This window comes from Stomoxys calcitrans, chromosome 5, assembly GCF_963082655.1.
Source record: "Stomoxys calcitrans chromosome 5, idStoCalc2.1, whole genome shotgun sequence".
NCBI lineage: Eukaryota > Metazoa > Arthropoda > Insecta > Diptera > Muscidae > Stomoxys > Stomoxys calcitrans.
In genome coordinates, this window is record NC_081556.1 from 57,987,662 (window position 1) to 58,002,392 (window position 14,731).

The 14,731-nt window shown below is 39.7% G+C and overlaps 1 protein-coding gene across 2 annotated transcripts in view; it reads left to right on the forward strand.

The window, feature by feature from the left end:
- Window positions 1-14,731, forward strand: part of LOC106092647 (exostosin-1) — a 418,420-nt gene that overhangs the window by 165,036 nt on the left and 238,653 nt on the right. Inside the window, exon 5 of one of the 2 annotated variants that reach the window (XM_059370307.1) lies at window positions 2,493-2,612. In XM_059370307.1, the coding sequence (XP_059226290.1) occupies window positions 2,493-2,612 (120 nt within the window). Of the gene's footprint in view, window positions 1-2,492; window positions 2,613-14,731 lie in introns of those variants that run through there. The other variant, XM_059370308.1, reaches the window with a different exon arrangement.

A 14,731-nucleotide genomic window follows, 5' to 3' on the forward strand; every position in this document is an offset into this window, starting at 1 on the left:
TCGACGTCCTCGCGTTAGTATCACACCACTTCACGCATTCCGTGATCGCCTGGATCTCCGCCTGCAGGACCGTGTTATAGTCAGGCAGTTTAAAACAGATCTCAGTTCCTGGGTTCTCAATGTAAACCCCCCAGGCCCACTCTGTCCTCTAGCTTTGATCCATCCGTGTAACATGATCTTCCAGATGACAGTACTAGGATTCTGTCAATCCAAGACTGTTGTATGGTCCTTATATTGCACTTTTTCTCCATAGCAGTCCACCAAACTACTGGGGCGTACCTAAATATTGGTCTAATCACGCTCCTGTAGAGCCAGTGGACTATTCTCGGATTCAGGCCCCATTTCGAGCCTACGGCCGTCTACATAGTGCCCAACATCTGTGAGCCTTCTCAGTACGTTCCCGAATGCGACACTTCCAATTCAGTTTCCTGTCCAAGATCACACCTAAGTATTTGACCTTGTCAGATATCGAAATTGTCTTATTGAGGAAACGTGGTGCTTTAAATTGGCCCACCTTCGTCTTCCTTGTGAACAGGCATATTTCAGTCTTCTCTGGGTTAACATTGAGACCTCTGGGTCTAGCCCAGTCATACGCCATATGCAAGTCCCCTTCGGCCCTTCTGCATAGCTGGTTCGGATCCTTTCCCCTTAGAAGTATTATAACAGACGAGCTCAAATGTATGGTGGTCACCCATAGGAACGGCGATAAAATGCCCCCTGTGACGTGCCTTGTTTTATTTACTCCCTTATATTTATGTCATGGGACACCCAATTTATCTACCTGTTCCTTACGATATGGTTTATCCAGTCTCTAAGGATCGGGTCCACCCGGTACTGGTCTAAGGATTGGATCAGTGTGTCGGTCCGCACATTGTTAAAAGCCCCTTCGATGTCAATGCATACCGCCAGTGTGTACATTTTAGCATTGAAGGATTCTTCTATTTTATGCACAACCTCGTGCAGGGGAGTCTCCACCGACCTTCCCTTGACATAGGCATGCTGTTTGTATTTGAGCAGTTCGCTAGATGTCCTACTCTTTATTATGGTGTCCACAATACTTTCCATGTGATTGAGTAGAAAGGAGGTTAGGCTTATAGGTCTGTAGGCCTTTGGTGTCCCATAACTTGCCTTGCCGGGCTTAGGTAGAAATACCAACCTTGCCTTTTCTGCCAGGATTTCGGAGTATATGCAAGTCTCAGGGACGCTGTGAAAATATTGTGGCGCTATCCCCACCTGGCCATGACCATGAAAACGAAGGTTTTTTTCTAGGTAATATGTTCAAAGCAACTGTAAGCCGAGAAAAAAAGCTAACTTGAAAATTAGTCAAAATTTCAAATAGCTTACGAAATATGAGCCCAAAAAAATTTGCAAATTTTTATCGGGCTCGATTTTCATCGGTCTAGTGGACTTTTTGCTCAGTACATTCCCAAGAATCAGAAAGGCAAAGCGCCCCTTAAGATGTTCAAACCGCCCCTACCTAATGTTGGTGCATTTATTTGTGCAAGCATTTGACTCTGAATGTTAGCAAGGATGCAGTAACAGGATATTGAATTAATTAATTCAAAATTGCAAACGGAATTGTATCTCTCTAGAAAACCTATAAGCACTCGTACATACCCCAATAACATTTACGTTCGTGGTGACGTTGAGGTTGTAGTTGTAGTGCTTCCTCCTCCTAACAACGTGAGCCAAAGTCCTACGTCTTGGCGCCTGAAAACGTTTAGAACACCACCCACATGCAATTAAACAATGCGGACGCTCGTTGTTACGCCCCGGGGCTACAGTGCATGCAGGTGATGGAGGAAATAAATCATTTCCGCCATCAACACAATTGTGGATGGTTCGCTTTCATCCAGCAGGAGAATTTCAAAGCTCTGCTCAATTAGTTATGAACTCATTACATGGAATTACTTTCCATTTCCATGGCAATCACATGACCATGCATGACATCGATGATTAAAATGAAATTAAACGTTCACACAAAGAGCTTGATTGTGCTCTCGATGAGTGGTAATTATAGCCTTCCTTCAATTCATTTAATGCATTGCGAAAAAAAAGCGAAAATAATGTCCTTCTTTTCATGAATACCCATTGCGTTTAGTTCCTCTCATTGTTGGGATGATGGTAATTTGTATTGTGTGTAGGTAGCTTGCCATTTGCATTTCAACATGCCATGACCATGGCTATGGCCAAACCCAATTTATTCGATTGTTAGGGATCAAGTGCTCCTTGTATTGTGTGATGGATTAACTACAAGCGGAAGACCCATTGATTGTGAGTTTGACGCAGTTAACTAGAAAATTATAATACCAAAATATCTGCTTCCGCTGAATGGAAATGTGAAAGCAAGCAAGGAAATCAAATGCCTGACAGAACGGACTATTGGACCTAACCACTTCTAAGAAATTGATATTCGTTTCATACTTTTTATATTTACTCCGTATATCTAATAATTATTTCATATGGGTCCTTTTCGCTTTCCTCCCTTTCAGGTTCCTGAAGTTGTTCGTTCCATTTCGGATGAACGTATCTTCGCACTACGTCAACAGACACAAGTACTCTGGGAACGCTATTTCGGATCAATAGAGAAAATTGTATTCACAACTTTCGAGGTAAGTTTGGATCTTTATGCCTATCGGCACTTACTTACGTTCTTATCGAACGATAAGTATGTGCTCAAATTAAGGGGGTCTCTGTTGTAAAGGCGATAGGTTAATTTGGTAATAAGCATCTATCGACATTCTAAAGAAATGAAAATACATAATTTTTTTATTGTTGCCACATCAATATTTGACAAAGTTTTTGTTCTCCAACAAACCCACAACAAAAATGTGGAAAAGAATGTTGCCACAGCCCACAACAGTACTCGAGCCAAGCACTTAATGTGCAACGTCAACGGAAACTTTGCTGAATGGTTGTGGCTAAACTAGTTTCCTGATGTCTGATGTATATCTATGAGGGTTTGTCGGCTGGTTATATTGGTAACGTCTGCTTCAACTTTCTAGCCTAAGAGGCCTTAACAGGATACTTCTGCTTCCAATGCACTGCATACAAGCTCATCCATTAAGTGGTAAATATAAACATGACTTTTTTCTCCCATTATGATGTTACTCTTAGGTTGTTTTTTTTCTGTTTCTTAGAATTGGGTTAATGGAAAATTAATATTGTGTCACAATGTGTGTGTGCGCCTAGGTGTGTATGTGTTAGGGTGTCGAGTGGTAGTTGTGCAAAAGATTCAAACGAAAACGCAAAAGGATGCATATTGAACTTAAGGATGCGGAAGTTCCAAGACGAGAAAAAGAAAACCCGCCCCCAAGTTTATTAAAATTTAATTAATGTTCATTTTGAAAAGTTGCATTTGCGGCTAAAACTTTTAGCAAATTCTTCCAATCAATTTTGTTTGAATTGCATTTATTTGCCGTTCCCTCGAAACATGGGTTTTCCCTGATGTGTGATTTGGGAATTTAAGTGTGTAGTTGAACCATTACAACGCAACACTAGACGAAATTCTCCTTTTCACAAATATTTTCAAGTATTTGTAGCAAAAAGTCTTTGCTCCAGCCTTTGTACATACGAAAGAAATGAATTGAATATTGCCATCCATTGCCTACAAGCAAAAAAAGTACTTTTTCAAGTCCCAATTTAAAATTTTTGCTTGCGCTAATACCCTTGCTAATTTTAGCAAGGAAAAATCAAGCAGTTAAAGACATCTCGACTCTCGACTGCTACTTGGGCCTCATTCTGACTAGGAGGTAAACATTCCATACCATCATCAGGGATTGGTTCCGCGGTATCCTCTTCGCCGCCAACGTCGGAGACTGGCGGTTGTATAAAATGTTCTTTCCATATCCTCAGCACGCTCTCTGTGCCAGTTACCAGATTTCTTTCTTTGGCTCTGCAGGAGGATGCTCCTGCTATCGATTTTATGTTTAATTCTTTGGTAGAATTTCCGGACTTCATTTTGACTCCTGTATATCTCAATTCGCTCGCACTCACGTCTTTCCATTTCATTTATCTTTCTGCGGTAATGATCCGACTCGTACATCCACGGATCGATCGTACATCTAGCACGGTGGATGAATGCTTCCAATCTAGAGACATCCATGTGGCTTTATGAATTTTTTTATGTTGAAATCGGAAAAGCGATCCGGGGCACGACGAAGGAGACAGAGGAGTATTCAGAGTAATCGGGCGGAATTGCAAAATGCTGGAAGGTATAGAACTGACATTCCAAGCCCTTTTGCGGAAGCTGGAAAGAGAATCAGATCTCCCGCAGAGCATAAAATTGCTAAAATGTTGAGGAAGAAAAAGAGCTCCCCGCTTTCAAGTACTCTGGGAAGGCCAAGCCAGCCCCCCGCAATAGTGGTGTCTCCATGACAGTGTCCTTTGGATGGAAGACAAAGTCTGAACAACAATGAAGGAAGCGCGCACGGCCTCTGAGTCTTCATGGAGGATTGTGACTTTTAAAAAGATGTCTCCGCCATCACGGAAGGGGAAGATGGTCGCTGAGAAGGGTAAGGAGCCGCCCTCTTACGCCGGAGTGGCAAGGAAGCACATCAGAAATGAGATGCCTTATGCAGTCATCTATGTCGGATGGGCATCCGGTAGGATTCCACCAGATCGTCGGTCCCATGTGAGGTATTTGGTAAACGATCGGGTTATCGAATATGTATACATGTACAATAAAAATGTTCACGTCCGCTAAATCAGACAGGTTCTCAAAGAAATGAGAACCTAAAGTGGAACTCCTTCTAACTGCTAGTGCGGGACACACACACACCATAGTCTCTTCTTCTTCGATGTCCCTACGGCTTCTGCAAAACTCGTTGCTGGCAACCTTCAGTCTCTCAGCATGTTTTCCGATTAGACAGTGACCTGTCATGACGAACACAATGACTAAGACGTCTGTTCTAGCCAATGACAGCAAAGCAGTAGACCTTTTCAAGTCTTGATTAGGCCACATAGTTTTGGAGCGCTCACAGCACCCTCTTTGTGACCATATATCATTTATTGTCCTTCGGGCCTGGTCCTGAAAACTTAGCTTACATGTCGCTAGAGGCATACCCACAGATTCCAGTGTCCCTAGAATGTGTATGGTAGTTCCTAGTCTCGCAAGCTCATCCGTTTTACAATTCCCTGGGATATTTCTGTGGCCAGGCACCCAGAACAGGTGAATTTTGAACTGTTCAGCCATCTTGTTGAGAGATCTGCGACAGTCGAGGGCGGTTTTTGTGTTCAGAAATACGTTCTCCAGGGATTTAATGGTTGCCTGTCTGTCTGAGAAGATATTTATGGCAATCGTCGTTATGACATTATATCTTAGCCATTCCACCCACCACTTCCTTAATTGCAAGTATCTTCGGTTGATACACCAGTTCTAAATCTTTAGAGTACACCCCAAAGCCCACCTGGTCGTTTAGTTTGGAACCATCCGTAAAGAAGTCTATGTAACTTCTGTTACCAGGGATATCGTAGTTCCAATCGGTTCTATTAGGAATAGTGGTACAGTAATTTTTATCAGAAAGCGGCTTAGGTAGGGTGTAATCCACACTGCCTGGAACATGGGATATTGTATAAAAGATGACGAAGTGTCCGTAGCCGCCACTTGACCAATGAGAAAGCTTCATTAATCTCACGGCAGTGGTTGCTGCAATTTGGGTAGCCACAATGTCCAGAGGCATAAGATGAAGCATTATATTCAGTGATGGTGTCGTTGTCAGTGCGGCTGTGATGCACAAACAAGTCATCTTTTGGATCCGGTTAAGTGTTGAGCAGTAGGTGGATTTTTGAAGCGCCGTCCACTAGACCACAACACCATATAGCATTATAGGTCTGACAACTGCAGTATATACCCAATGCATGACACGCGGTCTAAATCCCAAACTTTTGCCAATGGCTCTCTTGTAGGTGTATAGGGCAAGAGTGGCCTTTCTTGCCCTTCCAAAATGTTGGAAATTAAGTTCAATTTCCTGTCCAGAAAACACCCAGGTATTTTGCGCTTTCTGTAAATGGAACATTCTATCCACCCAAGGAGACAGGTTCCACTGTAGGCAACTTGTATCTCCTGCTGAAAAGAACTACTTATGTCTTGTACGCATTTATACCCAGACCACTTTCGGTAGCCCACTTTGCTGTTGCATGTAGAGTTTCCTGAAGTATATCTCTTAGAGTGCTGGGAAACTTTCCCCTAACCTCAATTGCCACGTCATCTGCACTTTTACGCCTTTTCTCTCCAGAGACAATAATATATTGTTAATGGCTATATTCCAAAGTAGGGGAGACAGTACACCTCTTTGAGGTGTTCCTCTACTGACCCATCTTTTGAGATCCACAGATCCCAAGCCTGCCGTAATGCATCTTTTAGTAAGTAAGTTATTAATAAACTTTCTTACAGCAGAGTTGATGCCTAGAAACTCCAACTCCTTGATGATCGACGTCGCACAGTGGGCCAAATGGCAAAAAAATTGGAAATAAGTCTACAACTTTTTATCTGTTGATTTTAGCCATACAAAATGTTCTAGACATTTGTAGAGGAGGACATAGGCTTTCAGAAAAGTGCTGTTGTTGGTCCATATCTTTAATACAGGGTGAGCTACAGGGTGTCAAAGTTGACCACTTTTGACTTCTCCAAGCTTCTGGGGGCCATAACTTTTGATCTACTCAACCGATTTACATGATTTAGGACTCTAGAGAAAGAGCTTGACAAGATCTAAAAAACTTATGCATAAAGTACCATGCCATCGTGTACTGTTAAGGAGTTATGAATTGTTTAATTTTAAAATATGAAAATTTGGCCTTGGTTTTTTTCAGTGTTTTTTAAATAACTCCGTCAATTTTAAAGCTATAAACTTCATACTTCACACAAATTATGCCAGCATATGTGTGCATAAAATACAAAAGGAATCACGTGAATATCTTTGGCGGTTTTTCAAAAAAGATACTCCCATTTCCTTTAAGTTTTCGCAAACTTTGGCCGTCAAAGCATTATCATTTCTTTCCATTTTCACAAAGTCGAGGTATTAAGAAAAGTTTTAAGTGCTAATTTGGCTAATTTCGATATCAAACAACACCGTTATCTTAAGACCAAAATGGCCAATTTTTTTACTAAACTTCAAAAGTTTCTCACTGGAAAAAAAGTTCCACGGGGATTTTTTCGCTTTTTTTGAACTTAAATGAAAGCTTAAAATGTTCCCAACATTTTAAGGTATGTCTCGCCATATCCTAGCCATAAATGAGATCGTAGCGATCAAAATACTGAAAAAAGTCAATTTTCAAGTAGTGCTATATTCATTGCTAAAAAACAAGTATTACGTCACATTTTATTGCAAAGATGTTAAATAAACTTTTATTTGGTAACACTTCTTCTACAAAACACAAAAAGAATCATGGAAATATCTCTATTCTATTCCATTTTATGGAACCGGCAATAAAAAAGTCAATTTTTCAAAAAAGTCGAATTTCCCAAATTTTGTTTTTGTTGTCCTAATTGCACATGACACACTATAGCCATATTTACGCAACATACCTTATCGTAAAGGAAATTTTCATACCTTTCCAACGATGTATAAAACATTTCTCAACTCGGATTCTATCTACTCTAAAATTCATTTACACTTCATTAAACTCTATATAAAAATGTCTATTTGTGAAATGGAACCTTATATGGGGCCTACACTAAAACATTGATAGATTTGCCCAGGGTTTACAATACAAATGTGTTAGAATAAAAAAAGGTCTCCTGCCAAAGTTTAAAAAAATTGGAATAAAAATATGTGTTTTAGAGCGAAAACACTTCGCATCGGCGTGCGTTTATATGTATATTAGCTACTCCCAAAATAAAAAAGCATTTTAGTTTTGTATTATTTGATTTTATTCTCTACCAAATAATCTAAGGTATCAAAATTTAAAAGCTCTTTAATTTGAATGGCATCGGGATCGTCCTTATCTATATCGTCACATATTTTTGGTAGCCATTTAGTTCTGATGCTGTATAGTACCGGATCAGACGATAACAATAAATATTGAAGTAAATCATAATTTTGGTTAAATTTGGTGCTCTTTCGGGTATTGAAAAGCCGGAACTGTTTAACATCTCTATTACGGGATTCCTGAGCTTCTTCTGTAAGTTCTCCTAACGGAAGTATGTTGTATTCCACAATTTCCTTGCCATGATGTAAGACTTTATGTACTGTCGGTGTTAAAGCTTTCCACGAATATAAATCAGATAAAATGTTTTTTGTGTCATTACTATAAGCTTCAAATTTGGTTGAATTTATCATCTTTTTGCTATTGATTACAGCCAAAATCACTTTGAATCGTCTTAGCAAGTGTTCATCAAGACCGGTTATTTTAGATGTCGATACGGGGTCCTCAAAAAACCGCCTTGCCGAGTTGCCATCATTTGTGCTTCCGTATCCGTAAAGAGGTTTATCTATTATAAGTCCCTTTTGTTTAAACTCCAACTGGATTCGATTCTTCTCTTCCTGCCTCATTTTGTGAAGATCTTGGTTGTTTCTAGCAGAGACATCGCGGTTTCCAGGGCTAGTCCGATATTTAAGGTCATACGATAAATGCAAACAATACTCCATGAATCGAATTCTACAGTGCAGGGGCGAAATACCGAAATTGAGCGCATTTTCGTTTACTAAATTTTCATCAGACTTGTCCTCGAATTGCCCATTCTTCTTGCCACAAATATTGCATCTCCAATTGGACATAACGCCAGTTAATGCGTTTGCCACCTTTCCATCGATCATAGTGAGTTGTAGTTGAAACGAAACTTTTATATTTCTTCCCAATTGGTTTATAACAATCATGGGTAATGCAGCAATTTCTTCCTTTATTTCGTTCACCAAAGATCGTGTTGTGTTCCGGTCTTCCTTTGTATACTCAAACCGAATTGGGCGACATAAATATTTTGACCCAGGTGTTCTATTTATCCATATATCTTGAAATGCATTTTCTTTCGATGATGAAGATTGGTCCTTGTACAATCTCATTCTCAATGGTACTAATGATGCCATGAAAATTGATGCGAAGTTGGTATCTATTTCTGTTTGTTGCTTATATTCGGAAAATCCAGATGATCCATCACAACCCCATTTGCTGATCAAAACCACTTCGGAATTATTACATGTGTTCAACTGTTCTTCAGTAAAATTAGAAATAATTCTAACAGCTGTATTTTCAACAAGATCAGCAAGTTTCACTCTTGCTTTTAATTCGTCCACGTATATATTTGATGGCACCATTTTCGTCCTGGTGTTGTACAATTTATGTTTTGAGGGTAAACAACCCCATCCTTTTTCACGAAGAGCCTTCCTCATTGTTGAGTATTTGTTTCTTGAGAGGCCTAGGTTCAAAATCAGGGCCAGTGCATCTTCCTCCGTGAATTCTGTAGTCGATTTTGGAGTTGGAATACTTTCTACCATTCTCTTTACCCTTTTCGGAGATGCTAATGGTAAAACATCGACAATTCGTCCAACATTTTTTGGTTGTGTTTTTAACAATGCTGTTTTGAACGTATCTTTTATTAAATTTGGCGGATGTGCCGCCAATAGTTCCTCTTGTTTTTTCTTTTTGGTTTTCTCCGTAACTTCGTCGTATGCTTTGCTAGGCCGGCCGGGAATCAGCGGTTTAATTTCAATAAGTAGATCCGATTTCAGCCACTTCTCATACATTTTGAAAAACTTGATTTTTGCGAATGAACATTCTGGCAACCTTCTCTCAAATGATTTGTAGAATTTTTCAAGTTTGTCTAAAGCGTCTTTATTTAGCCTTATTCCATATATGTGGTCCAAAGTGTAAACAAGTTCCTTAAATGACTCCGTGTATGATTTGGAATCATTTTTGATGTCCCATACAATTTTCGAAAGAGTGGAATACTTCAGTATGACTTCCATAACTTATAAATGTCCTTTACGCCTCTACAAAATATAATGAAGAAAATTTGGATTTTGTTCAAATATTTATGCAATATATTCACAATTAATGACCCATTTCAGGTATCAGACGCAATCGTAAAAAGGGGTCCAAAGTGCCTCTTTTTACTTACTCTTCTATAATTATTTACCTGGACTCGAATTTGGTTAAAAAAAATGACAATGAATTTTTTATGGGTAGGTTTTTTCACATTCATTGATACGGTGGATTTCCTGGGAATTCGACATAGCGAAACAGGTAACATTTGTCTGCATCAAATCTTAACACAAATATATATATATATGCAGGTATATTTCTAGGTTACTTTTTATTCAAAAATCATCAGCTTACATTAAAAATAGATGTAGGTACTATACAAACGCACGCCGATGCGAAGTGTTTTCGCTCTAAAACACATATTTTTATTCCAATTTTTTTAAACTTTGGCAGGAGACCTTTTTTTATTCTAACACATTTGTATTGTAAACCCTGGGCAAATCTATCAATGTTTTAGTGTAGGCCCCATATAAGGTTCCATTTCACAAATAGACATTTTTATATAGAGTTTAATGAAGTGTAAATGAATTTTAGAGTAGATAGAATCCGAGTTGAGAAATGTTTTATACATCGTTGGAAAGGTATGAAAATTTCCTTTACGATAAGGTATGTTGCGTAAATATGGCTATAGTGTGTCATGTGCAATTAGGACAACAAAAACAAAATTTGGGAAATTCGACTTTTTTGAAAAATTGACTTTTTTATTGCCGGTTCCATAAAATGGAATAGAATAGAGATATTTCCATGATTCTTTTTGTGTTTTGTAGAAGAAGTGTTACCAAATAAAAGTTTATTTAACATCTTTGCAATAAAATGTGACGTAATACTTGTTTTTTAGCAATGAATATAGCACTACTTGAAAATTGACTTTTTTCAGTATTTTGATCGCTACGATCTCATTTATGGCTAGGATATGGCGAGACATACCTTAAAATGTTGGGAACATTTTAAGCTTTCATTTAAGTTCAAAAAAAGCGAAAAAATCCCCGTGGAACTTTTTTTCCAGTGAGAAACTTTTGAAGTTTAGTAAAAAAATTGGCCATTTTGGTCTTAAGATAACGGTGTTGTTTGATATCGAAATTAGCCAAATTAGCACTTAAAACTTTTCTTAATACCTCGACTTTGTGAAAATGGAAAGAAATGATAATGCTTTGACGGCCAAAGTTTGCGAAAACTTAAAGGAAATGGGAGTATCTTTTTTGAAAAATTTTGCAATTTTTTGACAAAAAAAATATTTTTCATATTGAAAACGATGCCATTTTTAAACCGCCAAAGATATTCACGTGATTCCTTTTGTATTTTATGCACACATATGCTGGCATAATTTGTGTGAAGTATGAAGTTTATAGCTTTAAAATTGACGGAGTTATTTAAAAAACACTGAAAAAAACCATGGCCAAATTTTCATATTTTAAAATTAAACAATTCATAACTCCTTAACAGTACACGATGGCATGGTACTTTATGCATAAGTTTTTTAGATCTTGTCAAGCTCTTTCTCTAGAGTCCTAAATCATGTAAATCGGTTGAGTAGATCAAAAGTTATGGCCCCCAGAAGCTTGGAGAAGTCAAAAGTGGTCAACTTTGACACCCTGTAGCTCACCCTGTATTAAAGATATGGACCAACAACAGCACTTTTCTGAAAGCCTATGTCCTCCTCTACAAATGTCTAGAACATTTTGTATGGCTAAAATCAACAGATAAAAAGTTGTAGACTTATTTCCAATTTTTTTGCCATTTGGCCCACTGTGCGTCGGTTTTACATTATCGAAAGCAACTTCAATATCAAGAAATCCTACCATTGTATACTTCTTGACAGCGAGAGAACCTTGTATGTAGCCGTCTAGGTCGTGAAGGGCTGTTTCAGTGGATTTGCCTTTACTATATGCATGCTGCTGCCGCGACGGGCGATCTGCAGGGATCTTTGCCCTAAGATATGTTTCTATCAACCTCTCAAGAGTCTTCAGCATAAAGAATGACAGACTAATAGGACGAAAATCTTCCGCCTTCGTGTGGTAGGGTTTTCCTGCTTTCGGAATGAAAATGACCTTCGTGTCCCTCCATCCCACAGATATATATGACGTTCTGATACAAGCAGAGTGCATCTCCCTAAGCCAGGGAACCAGTCTATCAGACACAGCTTGTAATTCAACCGGTGATAAATCATCAGGGCCTTGCAACTTAAAGGAATCGAAACTTCTTATCGCCCAAAAGGATTTTCGGCTCGGACACAATTTCCCAAATGGCCTCCGACGAATGCATATCAGTGACAACTTCTTTTGACGCCACGTTGCCTGTTGGAGAATTTCCAGGGAAATGTGTATTAACGAGTAGTTCTAGTGTTTCCTCACTAGACATTGTCCATACATTCTCTGACTTCTGGATATACCTCTTGTGGCTTTTGCTCTGTTGAAGAGTTTTCTGCAGTCCTTCCTTAGACCAACCAGCTCTGGGGCCCACCATGGCGGCCGCTGTTTGCTCCTTGGCTTGGCAGTGTCGCATATTCTTTCACCTTTATCTTCCGATACAAAGGTACAATAATATCCAGTACCTCCTGCCTGTTCCTGGTAATAAAGGTCGGTTTACCCCCTTTAATACAAATCACAGCTCACCTCTTTCGTTGACATCCAAACTTCCCCATATCTGGTGATGTTCATTAGCATCACTTCCTACAATGAGGCTTTTCTTCCCTACAGAAGCAGCTTCAACCAGTGACTTAGGGCTTGAATGCGGCATCTCTGAATCGTGTGCCACATATAGGGAAGCCAGCCAGTAATGAGACCTGTTTATTTCAAGGCTGGCTACTACGAAATCTTCAGTGCTTAGCGACAGAAGAAGAAAAACATTTAGACTAACACTAACTGCTGCGCACTTTGAGCCCAGTCCAACTTTGTAACCCACCCACACAGGGCTTGTCGGGTCCCATTTCGATGCCATCCCCTCCTGTCTTGATTGTGGCAGGGGGATTTTCAATCTCGTGCAATCTGCCAGACTTTAACGATGTGGTCGATAGTTCCTCAGACAAGTGTTCAACAACAACTGCTGAGTCAGCTCCTAATTCCCCAACCTTACCGCTTCTATAGACCTTCAGTTTCAACTTGTTGAATCCGTAGGCTACAACCCCTTAAGACTGCGAGACAGCCGGAGTTTAGTACGAATACCACATATCTCCGGTCACCATCAGCCTTATCCATTCTACCGATCTTCCAGTCAGTGGTTGAAAGATTGGGATTACATTCCCTTAGTCTTCCAAGTATCGCTTCAGGATCTGAGGGAATCCCTGGTATCCAAGCATGAGCCATTGGTCGTGAAAGAATATCTTCCTTCTTGACTAAATCTAGTGCTGCACCTGGCCAGATCTCCCCAATCACCAAACTGTCCCTAGCGACATTAGCAAAGGTTCTTGGACCCATCTTACTGTTGTTTGCCCTAGTTCATTTAGGCATGGGATGCCCTCTAGGTAACCGCAGCCTTTTGGCTGACTGAGGTGCAGTTCCGAATCTAGACGTGTAGTCTTTGGGGAAGCCTGTGCAGCGAATTCCCGAGCCCAATCTCTCATCCTATCAGTGAGAGTCCAAGGATCATACGCACAAAGCCTCTCAATATACCTGAGAGCGATGAGTCTTCTATTATTCCAACCTCTTAAAGAGCATGTTGGTTTGCCGGGGATGGCCAATGGCCTAGGCAAATTATAGGCATGCGAAGAAAGAATAGGTTTGGCCTTGTCCTTTAGACTCGAACCAGGTGTCTTCGTCAAAAGCCCCTGCTGACCAGTCGTCTGTCGGCTAGTGGAGCCTGGAGCATCCGCTCCACCAGTCGAGGTTTCAGTAGCAGACAACATGCTACGGCCTGTGGTGGTATACCACCGCAGTTGTTGGATCTTTGGAGCCCATTCTAAGCCTACTCCCGGGCTGTAGATCTGCCACCCCGGATAATGGATACCTCTATCGCAGCCTTCCTTGAGTGACTTTAATTCTTCTTCCCAAAATAATGACCTTTTACGAGTTACAGGAACATTCTTGCGGAGTGATATAACAATACGTCCGCCCCACTCAACGGTTGAAACAAGAAGTATTACATTTCTTAAATTTCTTGAAAAATCTACTTTTGACATAACGCAAGCGGCTCAGATAAGGGGTAGAACATGCTGGTTCCCTTTCAGAATTAAGCCTCACAGTGGCAACAGATATTTTGAAAGTATCATTCAGCACATAAGAAGACGAAAAAGACAAATCAAAGTCGCAATCAGAGAACCAACTTATGCCGAATAAAATCGAACGCAGTAGATCAAAGTCGAACTTTGCCAAAATTAAATCTAAATCCCATATCCTTTACTGGAATGTCTTCCATAAAATCCCGCCGTAACTGAACTTCAACAGACTAATTTACTTTAAACTCTTAGCTTGTCATCTCGAGTTTGGTTCAATTTAGTTGCAGCATAATTATCTTGTCTCTTCTTTCGGCGTTAAAATATATATTTGATATATTTGTACCATTCAAATTTCTGGTTTAACTTATGACTTCCTCAACATCGTTTTCGGATTAAAATTTCACCAAGACTGTGTTCATTCTTTCCTCTTGGTATAAAGTTTTTACAGAGTAATGATCATTTCTAGCTGTTGCACAGTAAAACATGATATTTGAAATTCAATTGTGTTCGCTTGGTTCCAAAGGTTATATCTCATGGTCTAACGCTTCGTTTTGCGACCTTAGCTCCTTCACATCTTATTGAAGTTTCGCAATACTTTCCAGT